The sequence below is a fragment of the Helianthus annuus genome, chromosome 1 (genome assembly GCF_002127325.2).
Source record: "Helianthus annuus cultivar XRQ/B chromosome 1, HanXRQr2.0-SUNRISE, whole genome shotgun sequence".
In the NCBI taxonomy this organism is placed as follows: Eukaryota; Viridiplantae; Streptophyta; class Magnoliopsida; order Asterales; family Asteraceae; genus Helianthus; species Helianthus annuus.
In genome coordinates this window covers 145,926,131-145,954,039 of record NC_035433.2, presented here as the reverse complement: position 1 = coordinate 145,954,039, position 27,909 = coordinate 145,926,131, and the positions used below count along the sequence as shown (strand labels likewise).

The 27,909-nt window shown below is 34.1% G+C and overlaps 1 protein-coding gene, 1 long non-coding RNA gene and 1 other non-coding gene across 3 annotated transcripts; all 3 read left to right on the top strand.

Moving 5' to 3' along the window:
• The first annotated feature begins 12,770 nt into the window (after nucleotides 1–12,770).
• On the top strand, nucleotides 12,771–12,850 carry TRNAL-UAG. Its single transcript has one exon. It is a non-coding gene; the product is annotated as a tRNA-Leu (tRNA).
• Nucleotides 12,851–14,614: 1,764 nt separating this feature from the next.
• LOC110934721 lies at nucleotides 14,615–15,270 on the top strand. Its single transcript, XR_002588575.2, has 3 exons — nucleotides 14,615–14,633; nucleotides 14,785–14,923; nucleotides 15,054–15,270. It is a non-coding gene; the product is annotated as an uncharacterized LOC110934721 (long non-coding RNA).
• Nucleotides 15,271–20,832: 5,562 nt separating this feature from the next.
• Nucleotides 20,833–26,641, top strand: LOC110936588 (probably inactive leucine-rich repeat receptor-like protein kinase At2g25790). Its single transcript, XM_022178993.2, has 4 exons — nucleotides 20,833–20,974; nucleotides 22,490–24,746; nucleotides 25,002–25,435; nucleotides 26,173–26,641. The coding sequence occupies exons 2-4, from the start codon at nucleotides 22,597–22,599 to the stop codon at nucleotides 26,508–26,510; spliced, it is 2,922 nt and encodes a 973-aa protein (XP_022034685.1). The 5' UTR covers nucleotides 20,833–20,974; nucleotides 22,490–22,596; the 3' UTR covers nucleotides 26,511–26,641.
• The last annotated feature ends 1,268 nt before the right edge of the window (nucleotides 26,642–27,909 follow it).

The following is a 27,909-nucleotide window of genomic DNA, read 5'->3' as shown; positions in this document are numbered from 1 at the left end:
GTAGAAAATAATAACTTAGTCGATCTAGGACCCGCCCGTTGCGACGAACTTTTAAAAGGGAAAAAATGGACGTGTTGCGACGGATTTGTCAAATATGGAAAAATAGAGCAAAAAACACTGAACCTCACCTGCTCGCTACGACATGTTAACTCGCAAAATTTAGAACGAAACGTAAAACGAAAACTTGCAAAAGACAAAAAGTCTGGGGAACAAAGTTGTAAATAATAAAGTGTTGTGTTAAATTATAAAAGATGAAAAAGTTTGAGTTAAAAGTAAAAATTTGAAATGACTTAAAATGTAAAAGAAAAAACTTTAAGGTTTAAAGTTGAAAATGAAGTTTTTTCTTTTTGAAAAAGTTTTAAAGCATGATGTACAAGTCATGATGCACAAGAAAGTTGGTAATCGATACTATATAATAAAAGAAACCAATTTTGGGACACTTGTCATCATATTAGGCCATGTATTTTATGGATAATTAATTATTATTTAGTTTAATTAATCTCTTTTAATTAATTATAGATAACCCTTCTATTAAATATATATTATTTAGTTTAATTTCTTATAGATAATTCCATGTACTTATGGATAATTAACTATTATTTAGTTTAATTAATCTCTTTTAATTAATTACAGAATAACCTTTTTATTAAATATATATTATTTAGTTTAATTTCTTATAGATAATTATTATTTAATTTAATTTTAATTAAATCTCTTCTAGAAAAAAAAATCATAATTATTTATTAACGATGTGTGTTTGTAAGAGAATACAGTATTATGAAATTGCAACATTTGTGAGTTGGATGGCTCATGGCTCCATTATTTGAACTTGTATGGCATTTTAATGTTTAACAAAGGGGATATCGTAGTATTTAACTCAACCAAAGAGTCTACACAAGCAAACATGTAAAAAGTATATTGAAACGATCACAATTTTCGAACCTTAAACCAAAATTAACTAGGTTCTTAATTTGTTTGTCATATTATTATAATTAAATATATAACTTGATACCTATAGTGTTCGTTTATTTTTTAAAAATTAGAGGTTAAATTCAAAATTTTGATAAATCACAGGGATCATCCATATACTTTATTCAACATATTTTTCATAATTTATTACTATCTAACTTTAAATATATATAAAACAAAATGTTGCAATACGTCGCTAAAATCAAGCTAAAAGTCTAATAATTATGTAAATATTTTTTGGATTCAAATTATTTTCGGTAATGTGCGAATTATAATTGTAACTTTTTATTTCTCATTAAATATAATGTAATATGTAAATACAATAATAAGTATTATATAATATAATATATTTATTTTTGTATCATTTTCAAAGATTAGATGTTTCTTTGATGAATTTTATAATAGTAACATATATCATCTTTATATTAACTCATTTATGTCAATTTGGTATACAAAACGTATCCATCTTTGGTTTGCATTTACAAGAAATATTTATTATATAGTTTAATTTGTTTAACCCGTGTGTTACACGGGGAACTAACCTAGTTTATATATGAAATAATCGTATCAACACCGTTATCCCATTAATTCTTATAAACCCATTATCCATTTATTTTATTTAATCAGATCAACACTCGGTATCCCATTAATTCTTATAAGCCCAATATCCATTATTTAATATTAAGCTCGTCACTTCAACACCCGATAACCATTTAGCCCAACACCGATCTTAAACAATTAGCCTAAAACATATACACAATTAAACTTCAACACCCGATAACCATTTAGCCCAACACCGATCTTAAGGTTTCGCCCCCGAATGTATCCCATGTTAATTTACTTGAGTATCTCACCAATATTTTTAACATCTAATATTCACCATTCTGGATAACTATATTTTAACTTTTTAATTAGTTTAAGCAAAGTATGATTAAAGTTCCAATAAAGTAATCATAGTGGACCATTACTACACTTAAATATGATACACTAATCACATTCAGATTTGGTTTACCTGAGATTGACACCCATTTAGTGGAAGTGGTTTTGCTTGACATCATGCTCACATAGTTCATATTTTTTTCTTGTATTGTAAGTGGAGGTGATTCGTACCTAACAAACTAATTTATGCACAACTTATTATATTTTAATCATCACTATTTCGATATGCTTCGAAAAAATATATATATTGAATGTGTGTGTGTGTGTTTCATGACATCATATATCAAGATTTCGTTTCCAATTTTAATAGTTATTTTTAGTGCACATTTTACTCAAATTTGGGGCATTTGAAGATGCACACCAATTTATGTCATATTTGTTAACTTTGTACACTTAGTAGGTTTTAATTAATATATCTTTTATGAAGTTAGTAGCATCAATAACTTAGATCATGGCATTAACCTTTTTGACCCACTCCAATACATGTATATCAGTGGACCTAAAATTTACTTTTGACCTTTTTAAAAGAAATTGATTTCTCATTTGATAAATGGTGATGAATACTTTTGGTGTATACACGAACCGAGCTACTCAAGATTAGTTTAAGATTAGTTTGAAAAAAAGCTTTAAGTGAGTCGAGCTAAAAAAAACTTAAACCTGAGCTGAAGCCTAAAAATAAGCTTGGTTGCCATAAACGTGTCTGAGCTTTACTTATCAAGCTCGAGCCGACTTGCGAGCCTAAACGAGCCCATTATTTATGTAATTTATAATAGTTATTATAATATATATTTAAATGAAAATAATACTTATTATTTAAATAATTAAGAAAAAAAATATTTTTTAAGAGTTAATTGCCGGATGGTCCCTATGGTTTCACGTTTTTTCACGTTTAGTCCCCACCTTTTGAAAATAGCAGTTATGCTCCCTAGGTTTGTTATTTTGTTACTCGGATAGTCCCCTCGGATAGTTTGGAAATAGCAGATATGCTCCCTATGGTTTGTCATTTTGTTACTCGGATAGTCCCGTGAGTAAATGTCAGGGGATTATCCGAGTAACAAAATGACAAACCAGAGAGAGCATACCTGTTATTTCCAAAAATGTGGGGACTAAACGTGAAAACACGTGAAACCATAGGGACCGTCCGGTTAATTAACTCTATTTTTAATATACACACACATTAAGTTATATAAAAAATTATAAAAAAAATATAATTATAATTAATATAAATTAATTAATAAATAATAAACGAGCCTAGCCCGAGCTGAATCCGAGCTTGTAAAACTACCCACGAGCTAAGCTTGAGCTTTATAAACAAATCTCAAACAGAGCCGAGCTCAAGTTCGAGCTTTCTTAAATTAAACGAGTGTCAATCTCGGGCTTGACTCGACTCGTTTACAACCCTACATGTACACCTATAGACACGTGAGGGCTTATTTGTCTTAGAGTTAATTGCCCGGATGGTCCCTGTGGTTTCACGTGTTTTCACGTTTAGTCCCCACCTTTTGGAAATAGCAGGTATGCTCTCTATGGTTTGTTATTTTATTAATTACCCGGATAGTCCCCTGACATTTACCCAGGGGACTATCCGAGTAAGAAAATGACAAACCATAGAGAGCATATCTGCTATTTCCAAACTAACTGACATCTACTCAGGGGACTATCCGAGAAACAAAATAACAAACCATAGGGCTTTAAGGTCTAGTGCCGTTCCCTCTCACCATCCACCTCTAGCCATTGTCGTCTTCGCCAAATTTATATGGGTTCGTTTGTGTTCGTGAATCATTCGTGAACGCGTTCCTTTTCTTAGTAAACGAACACGAACAAAAAATCTCGTTGGATAATTGTCGATGAACCGTTCGTAAACACATTATATCCTTAACGAACGAACACGAACAAAACCTTGTTCGTGTTCATTCGGTTCGTTTACAGGACTACTCTTAACACAATCCAATCATGGTAAATAAAAATACTATATTTTTATTTTTGTTATACAGGAAATAGTGTATCGCTCAATGTGATATATGCTATAACATGGATTTATGAAAGGGTGTTCGCACTTCACACGCCTCTAAAATTTGCACTATTATTTGTATATTATATCCAATCGAGACTTGTGCGTAAGAAAGCACAATGCAACTAGACCTCATATGCTAATGGATATATGCCTGATACACAAGCTCACTTTCAGATGAAACTAGTGGAATGATAACGCACACCACAAAGTTTGAACTAACCATAAAGACTTTATTTGTTTGATTTTTGTTGTATAATGCATAAATTCACAATTCCTTTTTCAACAAAAACATATTAGCATTAACTTCATCTTACCATTTAAAAAAAAACATTACTTATATATACCGTTTTAGTTCCCTACGATCAGACAACCATAGCAACGACGGATTTCTTAAAACTTAGGAAGATGCCTCGTGTTTAGCTCTTTCCATAACACGCTACAAGGGAATAGGGGATAGGTGGTGTTATTTGTCGTTTCCATGTCGACCAAAGGTGAACGTATAGTAAGACTTGATCATCATGAAAACTTTGTCATAAAACGAGATAGTTGGTATGATTTGTCATCAATTGAGCAATTTTGGTTTGATATTTTCATAGAGGTGTGTTGCAACATGAGATTTATGGGTTAGAAGAGATTAAGAGCTACTCGCAAAGATCATAGGTTTAAGTTATCTCGCAGTCATGTAGTTAGGGCTGCTCAAATTGCCCGGCGCTCGACGCTCGTTCGATGCTCGCTCGGAAAAAGCTCGAAATTTGCTCGTTCGATTCAGCTCGATTAAAAAAATGCTCGGTTCAGATCGGCTCGGTTTGTAAATGAACCGAGCACGAGCAAAGGTCCGCTCAGTTCGGTTCGGCTCGGTTGGCTCGATTTATCTTTTAATATATATATACATATATATATTTGTGTTTGTGTGTGTATCATTTTTAATGAAATGACTAGTAACCAACATTAATAATGTTTGGTCCAAGATCCAAATAGAGCTCATTTAAGTAATTAGAATTAGAGGTGCAAACGAGCCGGGCTACTCGCGAGCTACTCGAGCTCGGCTCGAAAAAAAGCTCGAACGAGCCGAGCTTAAACGAGCTCGAGCTCGAGCCCGAGCCTAAAAAACAAGTTCGTTTAGTAAACGAGCCCGAGCCCGAGCTTTGCTTATCGAGCTCGAGCCGGCTCACGAGCCTAATCGAGCTTTCTATTTATATATATTATTTATTAATATATTAAACATATATTTATATAATAATAATTACCATTTATATAAATATAAAAAATAACTAAATTATATGTATAATAATAATTATAATTAATATAAATTAATTAATAAATATTAAACGAGTCGAGCCCCAGCCGAGCTCGAGCTTGAAAAATTACATTCGAGCCGAGCTCGAGCTTCAGAAATAAAGCTCGAATCGAGCCGAGCTCGAGATCGAGCTTTCATATGTTAAACGAGCTCGAGCTCGAGCCTGGTCGAGCTCGGACTCGGCTCGGCTCGTTTGCACCCCTAATTAGAATTGAAATCCAATACCAATTATCCAATACTTAAATGTCCATTTGAATAATTGAGTCAAAATTTCAAATACTAAAATGTGAAACGTCGATCAATACTCAAGTTAAAACCCGCCATTTGATTCAAAAGTGCAAGACCCTGGTCAAAACCCCCATTGGCCATCGTTATTCGATTTCTCCATCGCCACTCGCCAAGACACCAACTCGCAAGGGTTTAGCTTCAATCGATCCATTCAATTTCAAACTTCCGATAGAACAAGGGTATGTTTCAATCGGTCGACGATTTATCTTCCCGCTTATAGAACTAGTTGAGTATTTTTGTATTCCTGGTTATTTGTTAGATTTTTTACTTGTGTTCTATTGGACGAAACTACACTTTATTCTAACAACTAGCACTCCCATCGTCACTTTCTTTGTTTATTCTACAACGCTCGATACTCGCTCGACGTTCGTTCGAAAAATGCTCGGATCGAAAGACGCTCGCTCGACTTTGGCTCGGTTGAAAAAACGCTCGATTCGGTTCGGATCGGTTTATAAACGAACCGAGCACGAGCAATGCTCCGATCGGTTCGGTTCGGCTCGTGAACAGCCCTATGTAGTAAATATATTAGTTACTTTCACCAAGATTTTTATAAATTAAACAATGACTTTCAACATTTTCCAAAGTAGTCTTAGCCAGCATCCAAAAGCGGGGCTAAGCTGTCTCCAGACTCTCAGGTGCCTCATAAAAGAGTAGGCTTATCCATTCTAACATCTTTGTTGCCTTGGAAAAAATGTAGGCTAAATCACTAGTCGTCTCAACTGGTGAAACTAATGTGACATATTTTAATTGATGGAAATGAGGCTGACTACTTTGATGAAGGCTAAATTACACTGTCTATTTTAATAATTTTCCCTGATAAGGGGTAGGGGTAGTCATCATTCATCACTCACTCACAACTTCCAATCAAGTTACATCATGTCATCAAGCATTATTCCATCCCTAGTGATGGATTTTAGTGGAAATGTCCATCACTCACAACACTCAACAATAAATCCTCACAACCCAACAAATCAAACAACACGTACCATTCTTCACGCGTGATAATTTTCACCCGTTATAAAATCGACGCGTTAAACTCGATGGTGGCGGCGGCGGTTTGTTTTCTATAACTCGTTATATGTTCATCACGGGCTAAAAGGTGACCGCCCCGGGTGGCCTAACAAACACTCTCATATGGGTTTTATCTAATAACTTATGAGTACTTATCTAGATTTCTGAACTTGATACATGAGATGTACAAAGTATTACACATTCAATCTTTTATACTGATCAATATTAACTCATTTGCTAAATAAGTTAACTTTTAACATATTATTATATAAGGGATATGGAAAAGGTAAAATAAGTGGAGAGTAAGTAGTAAGCATGGGGCAAAAGGGAATTGTGATCGAAAAGCCCTAGAAAATGGAGAAGAAAGAAAGCATAGCATGCTAGTGAGTGACAGAGACTACACACTGTATATTCTTTTCTACTATACATACAGTCCCCACCACCAAGACCAAGGATATGCACGAGCACCCTTTATTTGTTCTCTATCTACCATTAAAAAGCTATCTCCCTTTTTCCACTTCAATGTATTTAATCGTTTCCCATTTTCTTTTTCAGAATATATAACTATTCAAATGCAATCATTTGAAGGTATCACATATCTTTAAGATGTCACTAAGACATCAGAAAATATAGAATATATGAAATTTAAGAGTATAAGTGAAAGCAAATTGATTATGTTAAGGATTATTGGATTTTATCACCCCCTAACTATTGGCTATTGGCCGCGGCCACCTCCAACTATCACTTTGACGCCCATTATCCCCAACTTAACACTTAGTATGTTATGTCACCACGTCGTTAACCGATCACTAACTTTTGATCTTGGTACTATACTTTTGGGGGTGTCATAGGGATCTTAGGACGGCTTTAGGGATCTTAGGACACCCCAAAAGTATAGTAACAAGATCAAAAGTTAGTGATTAGTTAAGGACGTGGTGACAGAACACACTAAGTGTTAATTTGGGGGTGATAGACGTCAAAGTGATAGTTGAGTGTGCCAGCGGCCAACAGCCAATAGTTGGGGTGATAAAATCCAATAACTGTTATGTTAATAAACAACATTTCATAGTTGGGTGAAACGTAACCATGTATTAACATTAACACATACCAAAAGGTTAAACAAATTCAATTTTAATATATGCTTGCTTATAAGAGCTAATAGTAACAAGACAGTGATGTGATACTAAGATACATTTTGAACCATTTAACGTGCGATAAATTATTAAATTTAGTAGTTATTAGATAAAAGAAAACATCGTAATTTTTCTGTCTAAAACTTCTAGGATGGGAGGAGTCATGTCGAAGCCACAATCACCAGCTCACCACGATGCTTCGCTCAGCTTCTCCTTCTCACTCCTACCCGACCATGGATGCCATACATGTCGAACGGTAAGAACATTGATCTTGCGATACCTAGAACCTTAGAGGCGTTCACTGTGTCCCCCCCTTGTAGCCTAAACCATCTCACTATTTTGTTCTCAAATATATGTGATTCATCTATCTATCTACATTAATGACGTACTATATCACGTAAGCTTAGTTGTCTATTAGATCATCGTACACAGTGGCGGATCCAACCCTATTTTGTGGGTTCACATGAACTCCCTCGGTTTGGAAAAATTTAGTAAGAACTTTGTATGACTTGGAAAAAATAATGAGAATCTATCAAAACGAACCCACTGAAAGAAGTTCCTGCATCCGCCACTGACCATACGTCCTACCAAATTAATTATTAAGTCTAATGAATAAGAACATAAATATTCATTACCACAAATAATTTTTTTTTTACTGCACGTGCCTCTAACAAGTGGTTTAACTCCACGTACCACTATCACAAATATATACTTTTGTGACTGTAAAATAAATAGTCCCTCGTCAAAACGAGTCCGTGAAAAAAGGTCAGAAAAAGTAACTTTATCTCTTTCTTTGTTTATTTTTCAACCTATATATGTAATTATTAGGTTCTTCTCATCTCCTTTTGCTTATCAACACACATGTGTGAACATATCATACATACATTAGCAAAAGCGATCCAAATAGGGTCACCATAGTCAACCGTGGTCCATAGCATTAAGCTGTAACAATAATGTTAATAAATTAGTCACACATAGTGTTAAAAAAGCAACAAAAACCACCTAACCTATGCTAAGACATTGTATATTTTGTTAAGAGTATAGTAACACTAAATAATTCAAATAAACATCTCCACCTCCACCACCGCCACTATAGCTGCAGCCGCAACAACAACAACAACAATTGTAGTAATTAATCAGATAAAAGACAAGTATATGATTCGAGAATATTATCTTTAAGAAATTCAAACATTTTTAATACGCAAGACCGTTTTGTAAATCCTAACCAAATATGATTCAAGAATGTTATCTTTAAGAAATTCAAACAATTTTAATATGCAAGATCGTTTTGTAAATCCTAACCAAAAAAAAGTTTTTTGCATTTGCTAGAAACCCTTTTCGATTTTAAGAAAACTTACTCAATACATACTTTCTGAACAAAAATTTAATATATGTCTTAGAATATTGTATTCTCTACTTTTTTTCTAGTAGGATTATAGTGATGATATTATGTAATAAACACTTTGAAGCTACATAAAATGCAGTTATAATTATTTGTTCAACTAGTAAATAACTCCACATTTAGTAATGATTTTGTATACAATGAAGTGAGTGTTCTAGATGATGATACGGTTTTATTGTTTCTCATGCATGCATGAAGATGAAGCTATATATCCTTTCTCCAATAAAATACATATCTACCAATTTTTGTATTTGTTTTATAGTTTGTCCCTAATTGTGGGTTTTATTATATATTTTCTTAATGAGAATTTTTTTTAAATAACATGTTTTCATTAAAACAGACACGATTACAGACTAATGGCAGATAGATGGACAACAAACTGCGCCGCTTGAGGAACCGCACCGCGTCAGGGGCGAGAGCGCCAAAGGTATTGAAATGGAACGGGACGAACATGTGCTGATTCTCGATGCAAGCTTTGTCGTGCTTTGGTATCGAAAGAGAATTTTGCATGCATACTTTAACAAGTTGCTAACTGGTAATCATTCTGTCGCACAAGTGTTCTTTATCAAATCGAAAAATCTGAAGTGTCGAAAATTGCCAACTCATCTGGAGACTATTCTAAAGTATTAAGGTTTAAGGCTTTATTCTTTAATCATTATGGATGTCCCATTTTCTTGAAGAAGATTATGCATATCCAAAGGAAAGAGTTTAATTATAGGTTTTAGAAAAAACTTTTTTATTTTACAATTATTATTATCTGTAAAAGTTATAAATACATAGAACATACTTAACGATCATATGGCAACTTTTTAATTTATTACAACACTCGGGTTGAGATCCTGTACAAACAGTGCTAATTATAAGAACCGTAAGAACAGATTTGAACCATTGTTAATTTAAATCAAGGGTTGATATTGATTATAAATAAAACTCTTATAATTAAAAATTACTACTAACAAATTAGGGGTAATTTTGTAAAATTGCTAGTCATTTGACCATTTTCTATTAAATACAAATTCCACCAAAGTTTTTTAAACTAAAATAACTTTTAATTACTTCATTATTTTTTTTAAAAATATATACCATAAAATCAAGTATTTTTTTATCTTTAATATGAGTACCATATTGCTATACCTTTTTGTATTTATAAAAGTGTTTTTTAAAGAAAGTTAACAAAAGGTGTTTTATATTTGTGCTAATAAGATGCTGATTATGTGTTAATTACAAAATAATACAAACAAACACCAAAAGTAGATATAATCAGCACATATGGTGTGCTGATAATGGAGAATGATTGAAGATGTTGTGCTAATGTCATTTATGTTGATAATGGAGAACGATTCGAGGACGATGTGCTGATAATGAAGAACGATTAATGATGTTGTGCTAATTATATAGTGTTGTGCCGATTATATTTTTTGTAATTATTTTTAATTAGTTATAAATAAATATGGTCAAAAAGTCTAAATTACCCCTAAACTAATTTTTTATTGATGGACACTTGTTAATTATGTATTGGTTCTTATGGTTCTTACAAACTTAAGTGTTTGTATTTGATCCCATTCCTACAACACTTAGTTACATCTTTGGTAATTTTCATAAGAAAAAACTCCCACCCATCCCTCTTTATTCCTGTTCTTGTTTTTTTTTTTTCTAAATAGTATTACATGTCACATTGAAAAAGGTTTTTACATAACACTATTTTTTGGAAATTATAAATGGAAGAATATAGGATTGCTTTTGTTTTTGATGAAAGTATAGAATATTAATCCGAAATATATTGCCATGTGATCATTGAAATACCTATAGAAAGTAAACAATTATAATAGATATAAAGGTATAAAATTTAACCTGTCATTTTGATATAAAAATTCAAGTAAAACATTGAGGAATAATCATGTAATTATGATCAGTTATTTGAAATAACAATGATATATATTAGAATCTATATATATTAATAAATGAGATGATTTGGGCCATTTGTCTTTGAATGGTGGAGCCATTTTGCTTATGTGGCATTCATTGGTTTAGTGAAGGTTGATTTTGGGAGGGAATTTTTCTAATTAACTCTACACAAACCAGATTTCACAATACACAAACCAAAAAAAGAAGTGGGACACGGGATCCGGCAATTTTCGGGTCTGATGAACCCGGTTTGTTGACCCGCCTATAAAAACAATCTAATTAACCTATTTCTCTCATAGGCCTCATTTTCTGTGTCACTGTGTGCAACCTACGAAACCCTAACCCGTCTTCTGCCGCCGCCACAGATTTTCCATAGCATTCTTCCTCATTCAATCGCTCTATTGGAGAAATCAGTCTTCTATGACGACTTACTGTGAGCTTCTCTCGATTCTTGGATGCAATTCTTCCTCATAGAGTTTCTTTCGAATTCAAGGTGATGTATGTTCTTTATCCAGATTTTATTTTTTTAATTTTTTGGTATGAACAAACAAATCGTCAGATGTATTGGGTTTCTTGAGTCCTTTAATAAAATCTCACTAAATTACTATATTGCCTATTGATTTTATTATCATATTGTCTATTTTTCAAATTATGGTTTTCGAAATCTCTACTAATGAAATCTGCAACTGAGGTGTTACATATCTCCCACGGTTAAACTATGATTTCTCTTTATTTATCAGTTTAGGGTTCTACTTTATCTTATTCAGATTTTTGGTTATATATTCTATTAACTCTTTATTTTTCAGATTTGGCTTGGCCGTCATTTAGATCTAAGGTTATTTTAGGGCTTTGGATTTATGCAATGCGGTGCTTATTTGGCTTCTTTAATTTGTTTGATTCTACTGTCATTGATATTATAGTGAGTATACTAAGTGTTAGCTTTCATTTTTATAATTATATTACTTATTATGATTTGGGTTTGTTTTGGATGAAACATACTTCTATTACTTTATCGTGATTTATTGCAGAATGATGCAGACTGTTAGCTTTTATCGGATAGAGAATTCTATACCATTTGATTTATGTCAAGGTATGATTTTTATTTATGCATCATTCTATACCATCTATACCATCATTCACCGATTTCATCTTTTTAATCTTAGAAGGTTTTGCTTTTATTGATGGTGGTATTTACAAAGGTATGTGATTATGAAGTTAAGTTAATGTTAATCGTTTCTTGATCTTTCACAATAGTATATTTTCCTTGGGTATAAGTATGTTGGTGTTGATTTTTATACACTGTTTTTCTTGATTGCGGAAATTAAGTTCGTCTACTAGGTATGTTTTTGCTTTTGTGTTTATCCTAATCGAATCTTATATCAGTTGTTTCAATTAGATACAGTTATAAAATTTGCAGGTATGATGTTTGTGTTCTATATTTATGTGTTCATCATTTATCGAAGTTATTACTGATGTTTGTTTTTGGTTTTTTTATGGTGAAGATCTGATATAACAATCGTACGGTGATTATTCATCCGGCACAACTTTGTTCCGTCTTAAATCTAATGAACGTAAGATCTTTAGTGAATTGTGTTTCAGATTCTACGATTCCTTTCTTCATCGATTATGGTTTTTTTTTCAAAAATCACGATTAAATGTTTTGAAATCACGATTCCTGATTTAACGTAGCTCCAGGAAATACCTTTTAAATCCCACAGCTGTCACTATTTTTTATTAATCTCATAATTTATTAACCTATTGTCATTGTCTCATTTATATTTTTCTAATTTCTTCAAATATTATATACATCTAGACAGTTTGGCCGAGTGGTCTAAGGCGCCAGATTTAGGCTCTGGTCCGAAATGGCGTGGCTTCAAATCCCACAGCTGTCATTATTTTTCATATTCATTGGTTGTTTTTAGTTGTGTTTTATATCAAGTGGGTCAAAATGAAAAAGTTTAGTTGGAAGTCAACTGTGGCATTATTGATATATGTGGTTATTGTTAGGCATACGAGAAGTAGATTACCACATGATGGCGTCACGATCTTGGTCGCAAGAGGAACTTTGAACTAGTTATCTTGACATTATTGAAGCTTATGCCACATATTTGGTCAATGGTCTAACATTTATTTTCAATTATATATCCTGGACATATGTTAATATTTTCATTGAAGTGAGGGAGTGTTATGTTTGTAACCATCAAATCTTTTAGCCTATGTGTTTGAATTTATCTTTCACCATTTTAAAAACTGAATCCGAAGAAAGAGTCACTGTTTGACTACAAAAGGTCAACTGTCGTGCTACCAAAACTATTTGTCAAAGGTCTAAAATAGATCGTTTATAGTGATGACAATAAGTTAAAAAGTAACTTTATGTTAGTTTTATTCATTTTGTTTGGTTGTTTTAGTTCCGGGAGTTTTTTTTATTAAGTTAGCGCAAGTCATATATAGGTTGTTGTAAGTCATACGTTAGTAATGTTTTAAAGGATAGCCCACAGGTAATGCATTCTCAATTTTGTGTTGATTTTACATCTTGATTTTGTGAACATGAGAACATGGAGGGCCCATAGCTAATGGAGCGGAAGAGCAGTATACGAGTGAGTTCGAGAAGAAGGTATAGACTTTGAAGATGGAAGTGACTACGCAGAGATCTTTGCGCAGGTTACGAAGCTGCAGGTATATGTTTATGTTTATGTTTGGTGGTGTATGATTTTGATGAATGTTCGAAGTGGGACAAAATAAAAGTGGGAGCAATCCGCTCATCAATTCTTATGTTTCTAAATGTTTCTTTGGATAATCGATTGAGTATCTCAGTAATATAAATTTATGGGGTTTAAAGGTTTCTTAAGTCACCTTATGTAATTTTTGGTGTTGTTGCTTATTGAGTTAGGACTTAGGGTTTTTGTGGATTGTTAATTGTTTATAGGATTATTTGTGTGAAACTGTTGCAGGGTTGATTTGAAATCTATATAATAATATAAATGAGATCGATTTGGACTACTTGGCAGGTTATGGTGGAGCTAGAGGATGATTTTGGGAGGGAAGCAATATTAGCTATTGTGAATGCCTTGGACGCGGGATCCGAATTGCAATTCAGGTAAACCACGTTTAACATTTGGATCTTATTTAATGTTTCATCTCTCTTATCATTCTCATTGTCGCTTTTTCTCCAAACCCTAAACGAATCAAATGTCGCATCTTTTTTTAAGAGAAATTAATCGAAACAGAGGTATGATTCTGTTGTTTTGATTATTTGTTGTATTCAAATCCTCTCTTGAATTTATTCATCCAGCACTAGCACTGGATTTATACTCTTCTGTATTTTTTCCTCTGTGAAATTTTCGATGGCCAAATACGATGTCACATTCTACTCATTCTTTGTTCTTCGTCTTCTCCGTTTGAAGCTTTGATTTTCTGATTGCATGTGGTGTGGCTTCTCGCATGTTCTTATTTTGTGGTTTGTCGCTACTTAGGGTAATTCCAACGTTTTTTTACATAATTTTGTGTTGTTGACATAGTTATCAAATTTTTTTGATTGTTAAAGTTTTGGTTTTGGTTTTTTGATTGTTAAAGTTTTGTAGGTGATAAAAGAATCCTTTTTTTATTTTGACGTAATCGCATTTGGGATCTCAGGCCCGGTCAACTGGGGAACATGATACATTCACTCTGAGATTGGTAATCTCTAATTATATTTACCATTTCTTTACATTTGTGTTAAACACGTTCTTCAGGATGTTTTGGAAAATAACATTTTTTTGAATATTTAATTTGTTATCTGCTATAAAATAAATCACGTATTGTGGCTCTGATTAATGACATTTCGTAGGTTGGGTACATCAGACGGCTTACTTATTACAATTCAAGAAAAGATAAAATGGGCAGACTCCATGAGTGAGCTGGACAAGAAACTTAAAAAGGAAAATGTTGAAATGCTTGAAGAAGCGAAGAATGCACTCTCCCTCAAGGTCAGTACCGCTCTTTTATTCTTGGTTTGATAATTTTCCGAATCACGAATGTCTGATACAAGGCAAAGCCTATATGTTTTTGTCGATGTGTCATACTTAAGATGTGGCAGATGTTATTGACTATGAGCAGGCTGACATTGACTTCCGAGGGCACGGGCGTTTTGCGGAACCTGGTGGAATAATGGATTTTGGTGAAGACCGACGATCCAAGAGGTAAATATTCGCATGCATTTTGTGGGTCTGATGTAGTTTCTATTCGACCGTATTTCAAGGTCTACATATTTTTTTTATGTTTAGACTTCATATTTCTATCCTTATATCATAACCATATATACTATCTTCTTTCAGTAACTTTTTGTATGGGTTCTTCTTTGATTAATTATACCAATGAGTTATAAGTTTGTAAATTGTTATCAGATGCATTTGAAATGTTTAACCAATAGTCAAACTTTGATGTTTTAATCGGATGAAGAGATGTTTGACCAATAGTCATCTCTTCATCAAATGTTGACTGCATTTGAGATGTTTGACCAGTAGTCAAACTTTGATGTTTTAACTTTTAATTGGATGAAGAGACTACATGATATCAGTTTATATAGTTACTGAAATTTGAAACTTATACAGGATCTGGTTTAAATTTTAAACCTTCGAGATGGAATCTAACATAGAAGAAGCTATTAGGGCGAAAGAACATGGGGAGAAACTGTTTTAAGAACTGTCATGGCGTTTTTGTCGCTGTTGAGACGGGTGCGGCTCCGGTGGCGTTTTGCCGGTGTTCGTATACAACCGATAACGGGTTCACAAACTCTTCATACACTGCAACATTTCATTCTGGAAGCGAGCCCGAGATCAGTGATTCGGGTCAAGTTAGAAGATGTTAATCAATAGCGTACCAAACGGGTGCTTTTCGTTTGAACCTTTTCTTGATGTTAGAAAGCTGTTAATCAATAAAGTCCGATCAGTGATTCGGATCAAGTTAGAAGAAATGAAGTTAGCTTCAAAAGCCGAAAAGAACGGGAAAAGACGAAAAACACGATGATCAACCCGGACCCTGATTTCCATGATTTTGATAACGACAGATAAGAGAAAGTATTTAAACCGAAACAAATATGGGCGATTTACGATGAACAAGACGGACATTTGTCCGAAAACCTTATAGACTTTGCATTGAACCTTATAGACTTTCATAGGGGTGGCGCCCCATGGAAAAGTGTTATTTTACGGCAAATAACGTTTGAAAACATGTCTTTTAATTTCAACATTGGTACCGCATAGTATTAACACCAAATTTTAACTATTTATTTAAACACTTATTAACATTTGAAAACATGTCTTTTAATTTATTTAATGACATAATTAGATTATAAATTGATTTTTTCTGCCCGGGAAGTTCCCGGGTTATAGAGATTCACAACTACATGGTATATTTTTATTAACTAATATATATAGATGTATATTTATTTTTTAGATATAAAGATTCACAACCCGGGAGTATTCTCGGGTGATAACCTAGTAAAATTATAAAAGGAATAGAACTAAATAACTACGAATTCTTTTTATAAAGGTAGATAAATAAAAAAAAACTAATTTAAGCACTTGATCACAGTAACAAAACAAGACTAAAATACTTAGTAAAATTATTTTTTTTTTGTATAAAAATAAAGAAGTTAATAGTTTTATAAACTTTAAAAAGGTATAAATCATGAAAAAAATTAAACAAGAATAAATGAGAAAGAAGACAAACAAAAGAAAACACATAATTCAAAGAGTAAAGTACATGGATAGGCCTTGTGGTTTTCTAAGATTTTGGATTTGGTCTATTTTACCAAAAGTACACAAATGGTTCTTGCTGTTTGCATTTTGTAGCGCATTTAGTCTCTAGCTTTTTCTAAAAGTACATGGATGGTCCCTGTGGTTTTTGCTTTGTAACGCATTTAGTCCCTAACTTGGACATACTAAAACCTTTAAATTTTTGGCTGAGAACTGAATGCGTTACAAAATACAAACCACATGGACCATCTGTGTACTTCTGTAAAGCTAGAGACTAAATCCAATATTTTGTTAAACCACATGGACCATCCGTGTACTTTACACTAAATCAAATGATAAAATATGAAGGAATAAATAAATCGAGAAAAGGATATTTTGTCTTGATTGGAGATTTGGAGGTGGGGATGGTCAAAACTTTGACCAGCAGGTCTCTAACTACCATTGTTGTATCGATGGCGACCCATTGAAGAATCCTCGATCTCCCAGTGAGGACCACTTGTCTGTCGCTATCTCTCTTTTATACACTCGTCCATATAACCAAGGGTTAGACAATTTTACTTGTTCCTCGTTCACAGTTTTCCGACGACATAAAATCTCCGGACACTATGAACCACACTAGCAACCCCAAACAAAATTGTTTTCATATATACCTCTTTTATGGTTTATTATCTATACATATCTCCCAACTACTCTGAATAGCCTGGATGGGAATATTTTTCTGAAAAATAAGCTTTCTGTTTAATGTTCCAACATTACATGTATGGATCTGTAAAGTGCGGGGTAAAGGTTTTTTTTGGGCGTTAACGCGATGAATTTACTAAAGAATCCACAGATCAACAAAACATTATGTTGGCATTCATAAGAAAGACTCTGATGATTGGGTTATAAGGTTAGTGGTATTGACTTCTCCAATATCATTGCCTTAACAGTTCAACCAACGCTTGAGGAACTTAGAAGGTTGAATGACGAAGAGCGCATTCCGAAGCATGGCCTAAATGCTAAAAACTTCTACGGGCGAACAAGTTTATATCATCGCAACCAAAATATTCTCTTAGTGGAAGATGACAACTTCAGTTTCGCCCACAGTGTAGTAGCGAGGCCCAGGGTAGCACCACTGATGTATGCAACTACTCTGAATAGCCTGGGTGAGAATATTTTTCTGAAAAATAAGATTTCTATTTAATCTTCCAACATAATTCACACTAATTTTTTACACAACTGACTTGAAAAAAATGTTTGCATGGATCTGTTAAACTTGGGGTAAAGTTTTCTTATTGATGTTAATGTGATGAATCTACCAAAAAATCCATAAGTCAACAAAACACTATATGACTTATAGTGTTTAACATGCCTCATGTTGGCATTCATAAGAAAGACACTGAAGATTGGGTTAATAGGTTAGTGAAGATCCAGTTTTGGTTTCAACAGACTTGGGTGATTAGGGCCCAAAGACTCGAAAAAAGGGGAGTGGGTCCTTTGACGTTTCTAAACAAACATTTGTGCCTCGACAAAGCCCAAGTGTTAATATAAAAAATTCGTTTTGTTCGCTTCAAGATGAAGAGGATAGTTTTGATACCGAATTAGGGGTGTGGGAAAATGAGATGATTAAGGTTCGGAAGTTTTTTGAGACAAAGACACGCCTTCCCGCTGATGTTTATGCTTCTTGGTCGGAGAAGTTGAAAGTGTATTATTTGATGTTGACAAAGGTTAAACCGGTAAAGGATGGATTGATTCGTAAAGAGATTGAAGATGAAGTTGAAGTGGAGTCCGAGACTGATGAAACGTCACGTTTTATGAAGATGGGCACCAAGTTTTAGCTCTTTGTTTTTTTTGGCGAGTCGCCATTTAAACAAAGGAGCTTTGGTTGTAATATTGATTTCAAATATTAATAAAAGTTTACCCGGGGGTTCCCCGTTTCCCAAAAAAAATTCTCAATAGGCCTACTTTATTTTATTTAATTTTTTTCTCCCTTCTTAGCCTTCAAATCAACCCTATGTAGGGGATATTTGGTTTTTCAGGTTAAATTAGGGATTAATTGATGAACTTATGTACAACGACTCAATTAAGCCAAATGGCTAGATCCATGTTTTAGTAAAGACGAAATGGCCTTATAACCAGTAGGAGATCGAGAAAATTGCTTAGCATCATGGGCTTGTCGCGCTTAAGAAAATCTTTTTCCCTCTGTGAGAATATATCCATATTATGAGAATAAGAAGGCCTCAAAAGAATATCCAAATTCAACCTTTTACAATAAATGTACTATCACATTCATGTTCGGTAAGAAATAGGTTGTTTAAGATGTGTCAACTTGTGGGTACTTTAATTTTGGTATGATTTTGCTTTAGATGGTTGACTTAGGGATATACTAAACTGAATTAGTTCAATGATTTCATGGTTCATTTCTTTGTTAAGAATTCTTCACCACGATTCTTTTAATTATATATGGCTCATTCCTATGCCAACCCACCAAATTTTTTAAGTCTGCAATTTGATTCATGCAATTAATTAATTGCTTCTGAAACATCTTTATTAATTTAACCAACCTGAGTCGGTGGATTTAGGCAAGTCATCCCTTGGCTATCCAAATTGCTCTTCGGTCTTCATATAAGATCCCTCTTTCTTTCCGTTTACGGTTCCACTTTAAATTTGTTTTCCAAAATAGTCGTTGCACTCTAAACCACAAGAACTTACTATAACTCTCTTAATGCAGTACAATGCACTCTTCATTGACATACTTACAATTATAAAATGGCATTTTTAGGGGTAATTTTGGAATAGGTTATTTGAGCTCCGATATTTACTTCTCCAACATCAGGCCTAAGCAGACCTTTTTTAGTCATATCCTCGGTTTCTTTTAGCATAATGAGCATTAAGTCCGGTTCTAACTAGAATTTCAATAATCTCTATAACCCAAAAATACCAATCTACCATACAAATATTATGAATCTCATTGCTAAACTTCCGATTAGGACTCCTAACCCAGCACGTGCAAGCCCACCTTGACTTGTAACCCTCACCACCCACATCCACTTGAACAACACTGTATCGGGCATTACATTGCTTGAAAACTTGGTCCAACCTTTTTCATTCTTATCAGAGCCAACAAGTAATATTGATGTATGTATAGGCATTAAGCAGGCAATACGAGTTCCCATATTGACTTCTCCAACATTAGGCCTTAGCAGACCTTTTAGTCCTATCCTCCTGCTACATAGTGTATGAAAAATTATTCAAAGGCACAATGTTTACATGGACTTTCAATAATATGGCATGAAAATGGATTGGACTTTCAATGATAATGGGTGTGAGCTGAAGAACATCCTCACATGGGCAGAGATGTGTGTGGGCCAAGCCCTCCCCCTATTTAAAAGTGCAACCTCCGCCATTGGATTGGTGTATGATGGTAAGGTGTGTGACAATGTACATGGTTGTTGTCAAAGTGATGGAGTCGGACGATGGTAATAATACAAAGTTAACAGGAATTCTGTACAATTAGTCGTTAAAGATGAACTATTTTTTGTAAATTAACTCATTTATTGTCCATAACGGTCGCAATATTTTTCCATTCAGAAATCAATGATGCAACATTTAGTTATGAGGCTGAAAGGTGTGGGGGGGCATGAGTTAGATCATCAATGACACATAGGACCACTAATGGATTGCTATATCACCCTCTTGCATCATCCACCATGGTTTGCATGGATTAAAGCATGTCAACCATGGGTCTCATTTCCTTTTTCAATATTTCCTTTTCATTTTCACAAAAATAAATTAAAATAAGATAATAGTGGTTTGGGTCATGACCACACTTTTAGGGTAGTGGTTTTGGATGATGGACTAGAAGTGAGTGTTATGACGCGGATGTGGAGGGAGTTTGATAATCCAATCCAATAGATTAAAAAGGGAAGGAGAAATATACTTTCCAACGTTTTATGGTTGCCTTTCTCACCTTTCAAATTCAGTCAAAAGAGCTTATTGACCTTATAATTCCGACAAAAATCTTTAAACTTTCCCCCACATCTGTTGCTTTTTGCCCTCCTTTCAACTCTTAGCTTTGATCAAACAGAAAGTCCAAAGGTCCACTTTGGTAATTATAGCACATCTTAACATCCCTTTGACTCCTTGATTTACTTGTAGCCCAAATCGCTCTATATATACACTAAATTGCTTAAACACTGACCCTCAAATCATATCTTTCCCATCTCCACATACTTCACTTCTTCTGGTTCAAAATCATAATCATAGATCTTGATCTTCAAAGTCTATAATCATTATATTTTGGTATGTTTTCTCTTGGTTTATATTCACTTTTTGTGTGTTTTGTGTCCATCTATATTCATGATGTCTTAAAAAATGTTATACTTCTTGTTTAGATTACAACATCTACCACTTTATTTCCTTCTTATTTCGGTTAATAATTGGATTCACATATTTTTCTAATTGTCTCATTTAATAATATTTCAAAAATGGAACAATGATTTTCCTCTATATATAGTTATTTTCACAAATAGATTGTCTCAATTAGGACTACATTCATACTTCCAGTAAAGCTAAAAGTGGTTAACGATGTAGTATATGTTTATGTGTATGCTTCTTATAGATATATCTATACTTATATGTATATGAAATATTTTTTTTTAATTTTCATCACTACATATAACTAGGGGTGCAAACGAGCTGAGCTACTCGAGCTCGGCTCGAAAAAAATCTCGAACGAGTCGAGCTTAAACGAGCTTGAGCTCGAGCCCGAGCCTAAATACAAGCTCATTTAGTAAACGAGCCCGAGCTTCGCTTATCGAGCCTGAGCCGGCTCGCGAGCCTAAACGAGCTTTCTGTTTATATATTTTTTATTAATATTTTAAATTAACATATATTTAAATTAATATTAATTACTCCCTCCGTCCCACTAAATGTGTCTTATTTTGAATTTTCAAAGTCTTTATTTATAAACTTTGACTTTAATTATATATTTTTTGTGTTATATAAAACGTGATGAAAATTAACCCGATAAAAACACTTGTAAAAAACACTCAAATCAAATAACTTTCGTCAAGTATTATCTAACACAAACAAAATTAGTTAAGGTCAAAGTTTATAAACAAAGACTTTGAAAATTCAAAGTAGGACACTTTTAGTGGGACGGAGGTAGTACCATTTATATAAATATTAAAAATAACTAAATTATATGTATATTAATAATTATAATTAATATAAAGTAATTAATAAATACTAAACGAGTCGAGCCCGAGCCAAGCTCGAGCACGAAAATTACCTTCGAGCCGAGCTCGAGCTCTAGAAATAAAGCTCGAATCGAGCCAAGCTCGAGCTCGAGCTTTCATATGTTAAACGAGCTCAAGCTCGAGCCTGGTCGAGCTCGGGCTCGGCTCAGCTCGTTTGCACCCCTGCATATAACATGTAACATCCTAATTCCTGATTATGACAAATGATTTTTTTTTAAACATGAATCAGAGCAAACATAGCAACATGGTCTGCTACTTTTCGTATGCATGTATCGAATTAATTCTAAAGTTATTCTGCTTGTCGAAACTTTCCAAATTTTTAAAAGGTTGATCATTAGTATAATTTGCTTCAAAAAGATGTTTTGGGGTTTACCTCGAACACTTATTGCACTTCATTTAGCCTTTATGTGTACTAAACTAAACACAATATATGCCTAACAATCATTGGGGTTTGTGTGCCTTTGATCACTTTTACTTTAACATAATCAAATATTAAATAGTCTAATTATTGGATCCAATGACTTAGTTTAACATGGTTTTTTCATTATAATGGCAGAAAGTGACTGATCAAACTATTGCTTAATTTTGGTGGTGAGTCTCATCTCGCTACTAGAAAACTGAGCAATTGCGACCGATTTATTTCAGATTTTGGTTCTAATTCCTATGAGGAAGACAAGAGTAAGAAACACACAAGAAACATGCTTCATGTTCATGTTCTTGTTTTTATTTTTGTTCTTTTCATTGAGTACTTGTGATGGACTTGGAGACTACAATGAGCATGAATTACTTCTATCCATCAAATCTTCCATAGATGATCCATCATCCTTCCTCTCCAACTGGAACAGCTCTTCATCTTTCTGTAACTGGAATGGCGTATCATGTAATTCCAATTCCGATTCCAATTCCAATTCCAATTCCAGTTCAACACGTGTCACCGGAATTAATCTTTCGGGGAAGAACTTATCCGGGACGATCTCGGAATCGTTGTTCAAGTTCTTGCATGTAGAAACAATTGATCTCTCCAACAACCAGCTCATTGGTGAGATTCCAAAAAACATATTCACTTGCTCTTCACTTGTTCATCTCAACTTAAGCAACAACAATCTAACAGGATGGATTCCCAAAGGTTCCATTCCAAATCTTGAAAAGTTAGATGTGTCAAACAACTTCCTTTCCGGTCCAATCCCGGATGGAATAGGATCATTCTCCAAGTTACAATATCTTGATCTAGGTGGAAATGTTTTATCTAGCAAGATTCCAAAGTCCATTTCGAATCTAACAAAGTTACAATATTTAACTTTGGCATCAAACCAGCTAGTTGGTGAATTACCATCTGAATTAGGGTTTTTGAAAAGCTTAAAGTTTATCTACTTGGGTTACAACAATTTCCGGGGTCGAATTCCAACCGAAATCGGTTATTTAACCTCCTTGAATCATCTCAATCTTGCTTTCAATAACCTCACCGGTGAAATCCCACCTTCACTTGGTAATCTAACCGAACTTAACTACCTTTTTTTGTACTTTAACAAGCTCAAGGGTCCAATTCCAAAGACCATTTTTAACCTCAAGAAGTTAAAAGCTCTTGATGTGAGTGATAATCTTTTGTCAGGTGAGATTCCGGAACTAGTTTCTGAGTTTAGGGTTTTAGAAGTTCTTCACTTGTTTTCCAATCATTTTTCAGGAAAAATACCAAAATCTTTGACCACTCTGCCTCACCTACAAGTACTTCAGTTATGGTCTAATAAGTTTTCCGGTGAGATTCCGGAAGATCTTGGTAGGTACAATAACCTAACCATATTAGATCTTTCCACCAATAATCTCACCGGAAGAATCCCGGAACGCCTTTGTGCTTCCAGGATTCTCCAAAAACTTATCCTATTCTCAAACTCTATTGAAGGGGAAATCCCTAAAAGCTTGAGCCATTGCAAGAGCTTGGCTAGGGTTCGACTTCAAAACAATAAACTATCCGGTCAGTTGTCACCAGATTTCGCTCAACTCCCACTTGTTTACTTTCTTGATTTGTCGGCGAACAATCTTTCTGGTGAAATAAACGGTTTAAAATGGAAAATGCCAAAGCTTCAAATGCTGAGTTTGTCAAGAAATAGATTTTCAGGAGAGTTGCCTGATTCTTTTGGCAGCAACAAACTTGAGAATCTGGACTTGTCGGAGAATGAATTTTCGGGTTCAATTCCTCCTAGTTTCGATAAGTTTTCGGAGTTAATGGAACTAAAGTTAAGCAAGAATATGCTCACAGGAAACATACCCAATGAATTATCTTCATGCAAGAAGATAGTGAGCATTAACTTAAGCTACAATCATCTAACCGGTGGGATCCCGGAAACGCTTTCAAGCTTGCCGGTTCTTGGAAATCTTGATTTATCAATGAACCAACTTTCAGGTGAAATCCCGGACGCCCTAGGGAATTTGGAATCACTTGTTGAAGTGAACATATCTTTCAACCGTTTTCATGGGAAATTACCGTCGGTCGGAGTGTTTCTCTCGATCAACTGGACCGCGGTCACTGGAAACAACTTGTGTGGGGGTGGATCCGTCACCCATTTACCACCATGCAAGGGAATTAAAAACCCTAACTGGTGGGTTTTAGGGTTGGTTGTGGCTGGTGTCACATGTAGTGCTATGTGTATTTTGCTCTTTTTGTATGTTAAAAGAAGAAATGAAGATGTTCATGAGGTGACAAAGATGATGAAAACGGAATTAGATGGAGGTGGGGTATGGGAGTTGAGGTTTTTCGATCCGAAAGCTTCAAAGACCATGGAGATTAATGAAATTCTACAATCTTTGAGAGGGCACAGGTATATTATACAAAATATATTACTTATGATTTATCATATCATTACCATAGTTAGAATAGTATAAAGAATATATGATTTGTGAGTTTTCACCAGCGCAATCTGTGTTTGCGTGCGTAGATTGCCTTTTATCATTGGGTTTATCCTGGTGATCAGGTTTTTGTTGGTCGTTAAAGAAAATTATTGTCAATACGCTACTAATAAATAGTTGATTAATAATACAGAATATCTGACATAGTTTTCTTTATCTTATAATAGGAACGTTGTAGAAGCGAAAAACATTCGATATTTCATCAAGGAATTCAATGATACTAATCTCAATACTGATCCCATCAATGAATTCAAGAAGATTGGCAAATTTCGGCATCCAAACATCATCAAATTATGTGCAATTTGCAAGGGCGAAAATGGAAGAATTATTTTGGTTCATGAACATGTTGAAGGGAAGAAGCTGAGGGAAGTAATGGGAGATTTAAGTTGGGAAAACCGCTTAAAAATTGCTATTGGAATCGCGAAAGCTCTGCGTTATTTGCATGGGTGTTGCTCGCCGGCGGGCATTGTTGGCAATGTTTCGCCGGAAAATGTTATGGTGGTTGATGGAAAAGATGATGCATGTGTAAAATTGATACCTCCATGGATAGCTTTTCCTGAGATCACTAAGTGTTTGGTTTCTTCAGCTTATGTTGCACCAGGTAAAAATTAATACTAAGAGTGATGTTTGATTAAACAAATTATATAATTTTATTCTGGCTAAATGATTTAATTTATTTAATTTAGAGAATATATTATTATTAAGTTGAAAAAACATGAAGCTAAACAATTTTTTAAATAAGTCTTTGCATGTAAGAAATAATAATTCTTTTACAACTTAAAAGAAAAAAAACTATAAATTGTTTGTAGCTGTGATGAATTATGTATAATATAAAATAAGATTTGCTGATAATTATTATATATATGAGAACAAACATTGTGATGTTTTTAGAAATTATTAGGCCATGATCACAATTTATTATATTGCATGTAAAATAACATTTCAAGTACTTTTACAAAATCATTTTTTATTTATACTTTAGCAATAACCCATGCATATGAATTGAACAAGGTAGACAAAGCCCCAACAAAACATCATGAATTTGCTCCTTTTTTGCTTTTACAACTATAGGCAATGATAGTCAGAAAATACATTTTGTTATTTACTCTTCATCCTCATCCTTTGTATTAAAAAGATGCAAACATTAATCAGTGGTTTTACTAATATATTACACAAACAAATAAATATTGTTAAAATGTAATTTTAGGATAACGAACTTTTTATGACATGTTTCGCTGTCATGTTTCTGTACTTAAAAATGATTTTTTTGAACGGCAAATTTCTTTTATTCACCAAGTTTGTAGAATGTTTAAAAAAAGTTAACGTGCCTTGTTGCAGAGACAAAAGAGACCAAAGAGTTAACCGAAAGCAGTGACATGTACAGCTTCGGCATCATCCTCATTGAACTACTTACGGGAAAATCTCCGGTTGATGCCGAGATTGGTTTGCATGGAAACCTAGTAGATTGGGCGCGATATTGCTACTCGGATTGCCATTTTGAGGCATGGGTTGATCCATTAATTAAGGTAGACGCGTTGAAAAACCTTAATCAGATTGTCGAGATCATGAATCTCGCCGTGCAATGCACGTGTCATGATCCGGCTACACGACCATATGCATGGGAGGTAGTGAAAACACTAGAGTCTGTTAGGGGGTCACGTAGTTTATGTTTTTAGTTACGTTTCATCAAGCTTTTGGTATTTTGTTTTCATCTTGCTTTTTGCTTTTTAGTATAATGTTTCGTTTGAGTGATAGTGAAGAGGCTGTTTATTGTTTCAATGTTTTGGATGTGTGAATTCTTCATATATACTCAACTTTTTTTAACGACCAACAAACAAGTTTATTCAAACGAAGAAACCAACAAGAAGCTGGCATAATACACCAAAAACAACATTACAAGCGAAAAAAATCAGAAAAATGAACTAGACACCCGAAGCATTTTACAACCTGACTACCCCAAATTTTTAAGGTTAAAAGCATACTCAACTAATGAATGTGATTATGAATGTGGATATGATGGAGAAATGTCAAATATCTAGTTGAAATCATGTTAAGAAGTTGCAATAGTAGCTAGCTAGCTTATGAAATCTATATGTTTATAAGGGGACTGGGGGTGGTGCGTGATGGAACTCCCATCACTCGTGGAAAACTTTAGTACGCCGCCACCACCTCCCATCACTCGTGAACTTTATCACTCGTGGAGTTTTCCACGCGTTGATGTCCATTCCGTGATAATTAATGTGAGAGGGTGTGGGGGTTTATTGTTGGGTGTTGTTAGTGATGACCACCGTCACTAAAAATGTTGTGAGTGATGAAATAATGGTTGATTACATGACGGAACTTGATTGGATATTGTGAGTGATGGAATTTGTACCACCCCCAGTCCCCTAAAGATATAATCATCATTATAATGGTTATCTATATGCCAATGATCTCTAGATTAAGTGGTAAAGGACTTGCATTTCTCTTGAGAGATGCAGGTTCGACTCTCACTTGGTGCAGAGTGAGACACTGGTGTGCAATGATAGGAGACCCAGGGAAACCTAGGTTGGATCCTTGAGCCAAACGGGTTTTACCGGTAATTTCACTGCCGTGCCTACGGGCGGGTGGGTTACTGGGTTTTCCCCGGAATTGGGGGTGGACTCGGAGTACTCCGTTTGTTCAGTGGGTGCCCCGAGAGTGCTCGGAATTGAGTTTGTTGGCCATTCAAAAAAATAATGGTTATCTATATCAACGTACAAAAAGAATACACTAATCATTCACATTTCCATTATTCCTCAAACGAGAAATAAAAACCGCGATTTTTAGGAGCGTTCAATTGTTTTTATATATTGAGGTGTTTTTTATAACTACCCGCTCCAAATATAAGAATAGCTTAAATCACAACCGAAAAACACTTCAACAAACTAATGTTATACCGGTTCCTAGAGTGATAATGAAGAGACTGTTTATGTTTTTAGTTACTTTCATCAAGCTTTTGATATTTTGTTTTCATCTTGCTTTTTGGTATAATGTTTCGTTAGAGTGATAATGAAGAGACTATTTATGGTTGGAATGTTGGATGTGTGAATTCTT

Excerpts from the sequence above, each read along its gene's own strand:
- LOC110936588 (XM_022178993.2), top strand. The coding sequence starts at position 22,597 with ATGAGGAAGACAAGAGTAAGAAACACACAAGAAACATGCTTCATGTTC. Across the intron at positions 24,747-25,001 it reads CAATCTTTGAGAGGGCACAG|GAACGTTGTAGAAGCGAAAA; the intron begins GTATATTATACA and ends ATCTTATAATAG. Across the intron at positions 25,436-26,172 it reads TTCAGCTTATGTTGCACCAG|AGACAAAAGAGACCAAAGAG; the intron begins GTAAAAATTAAT and ends GCCTTGTTGCAG.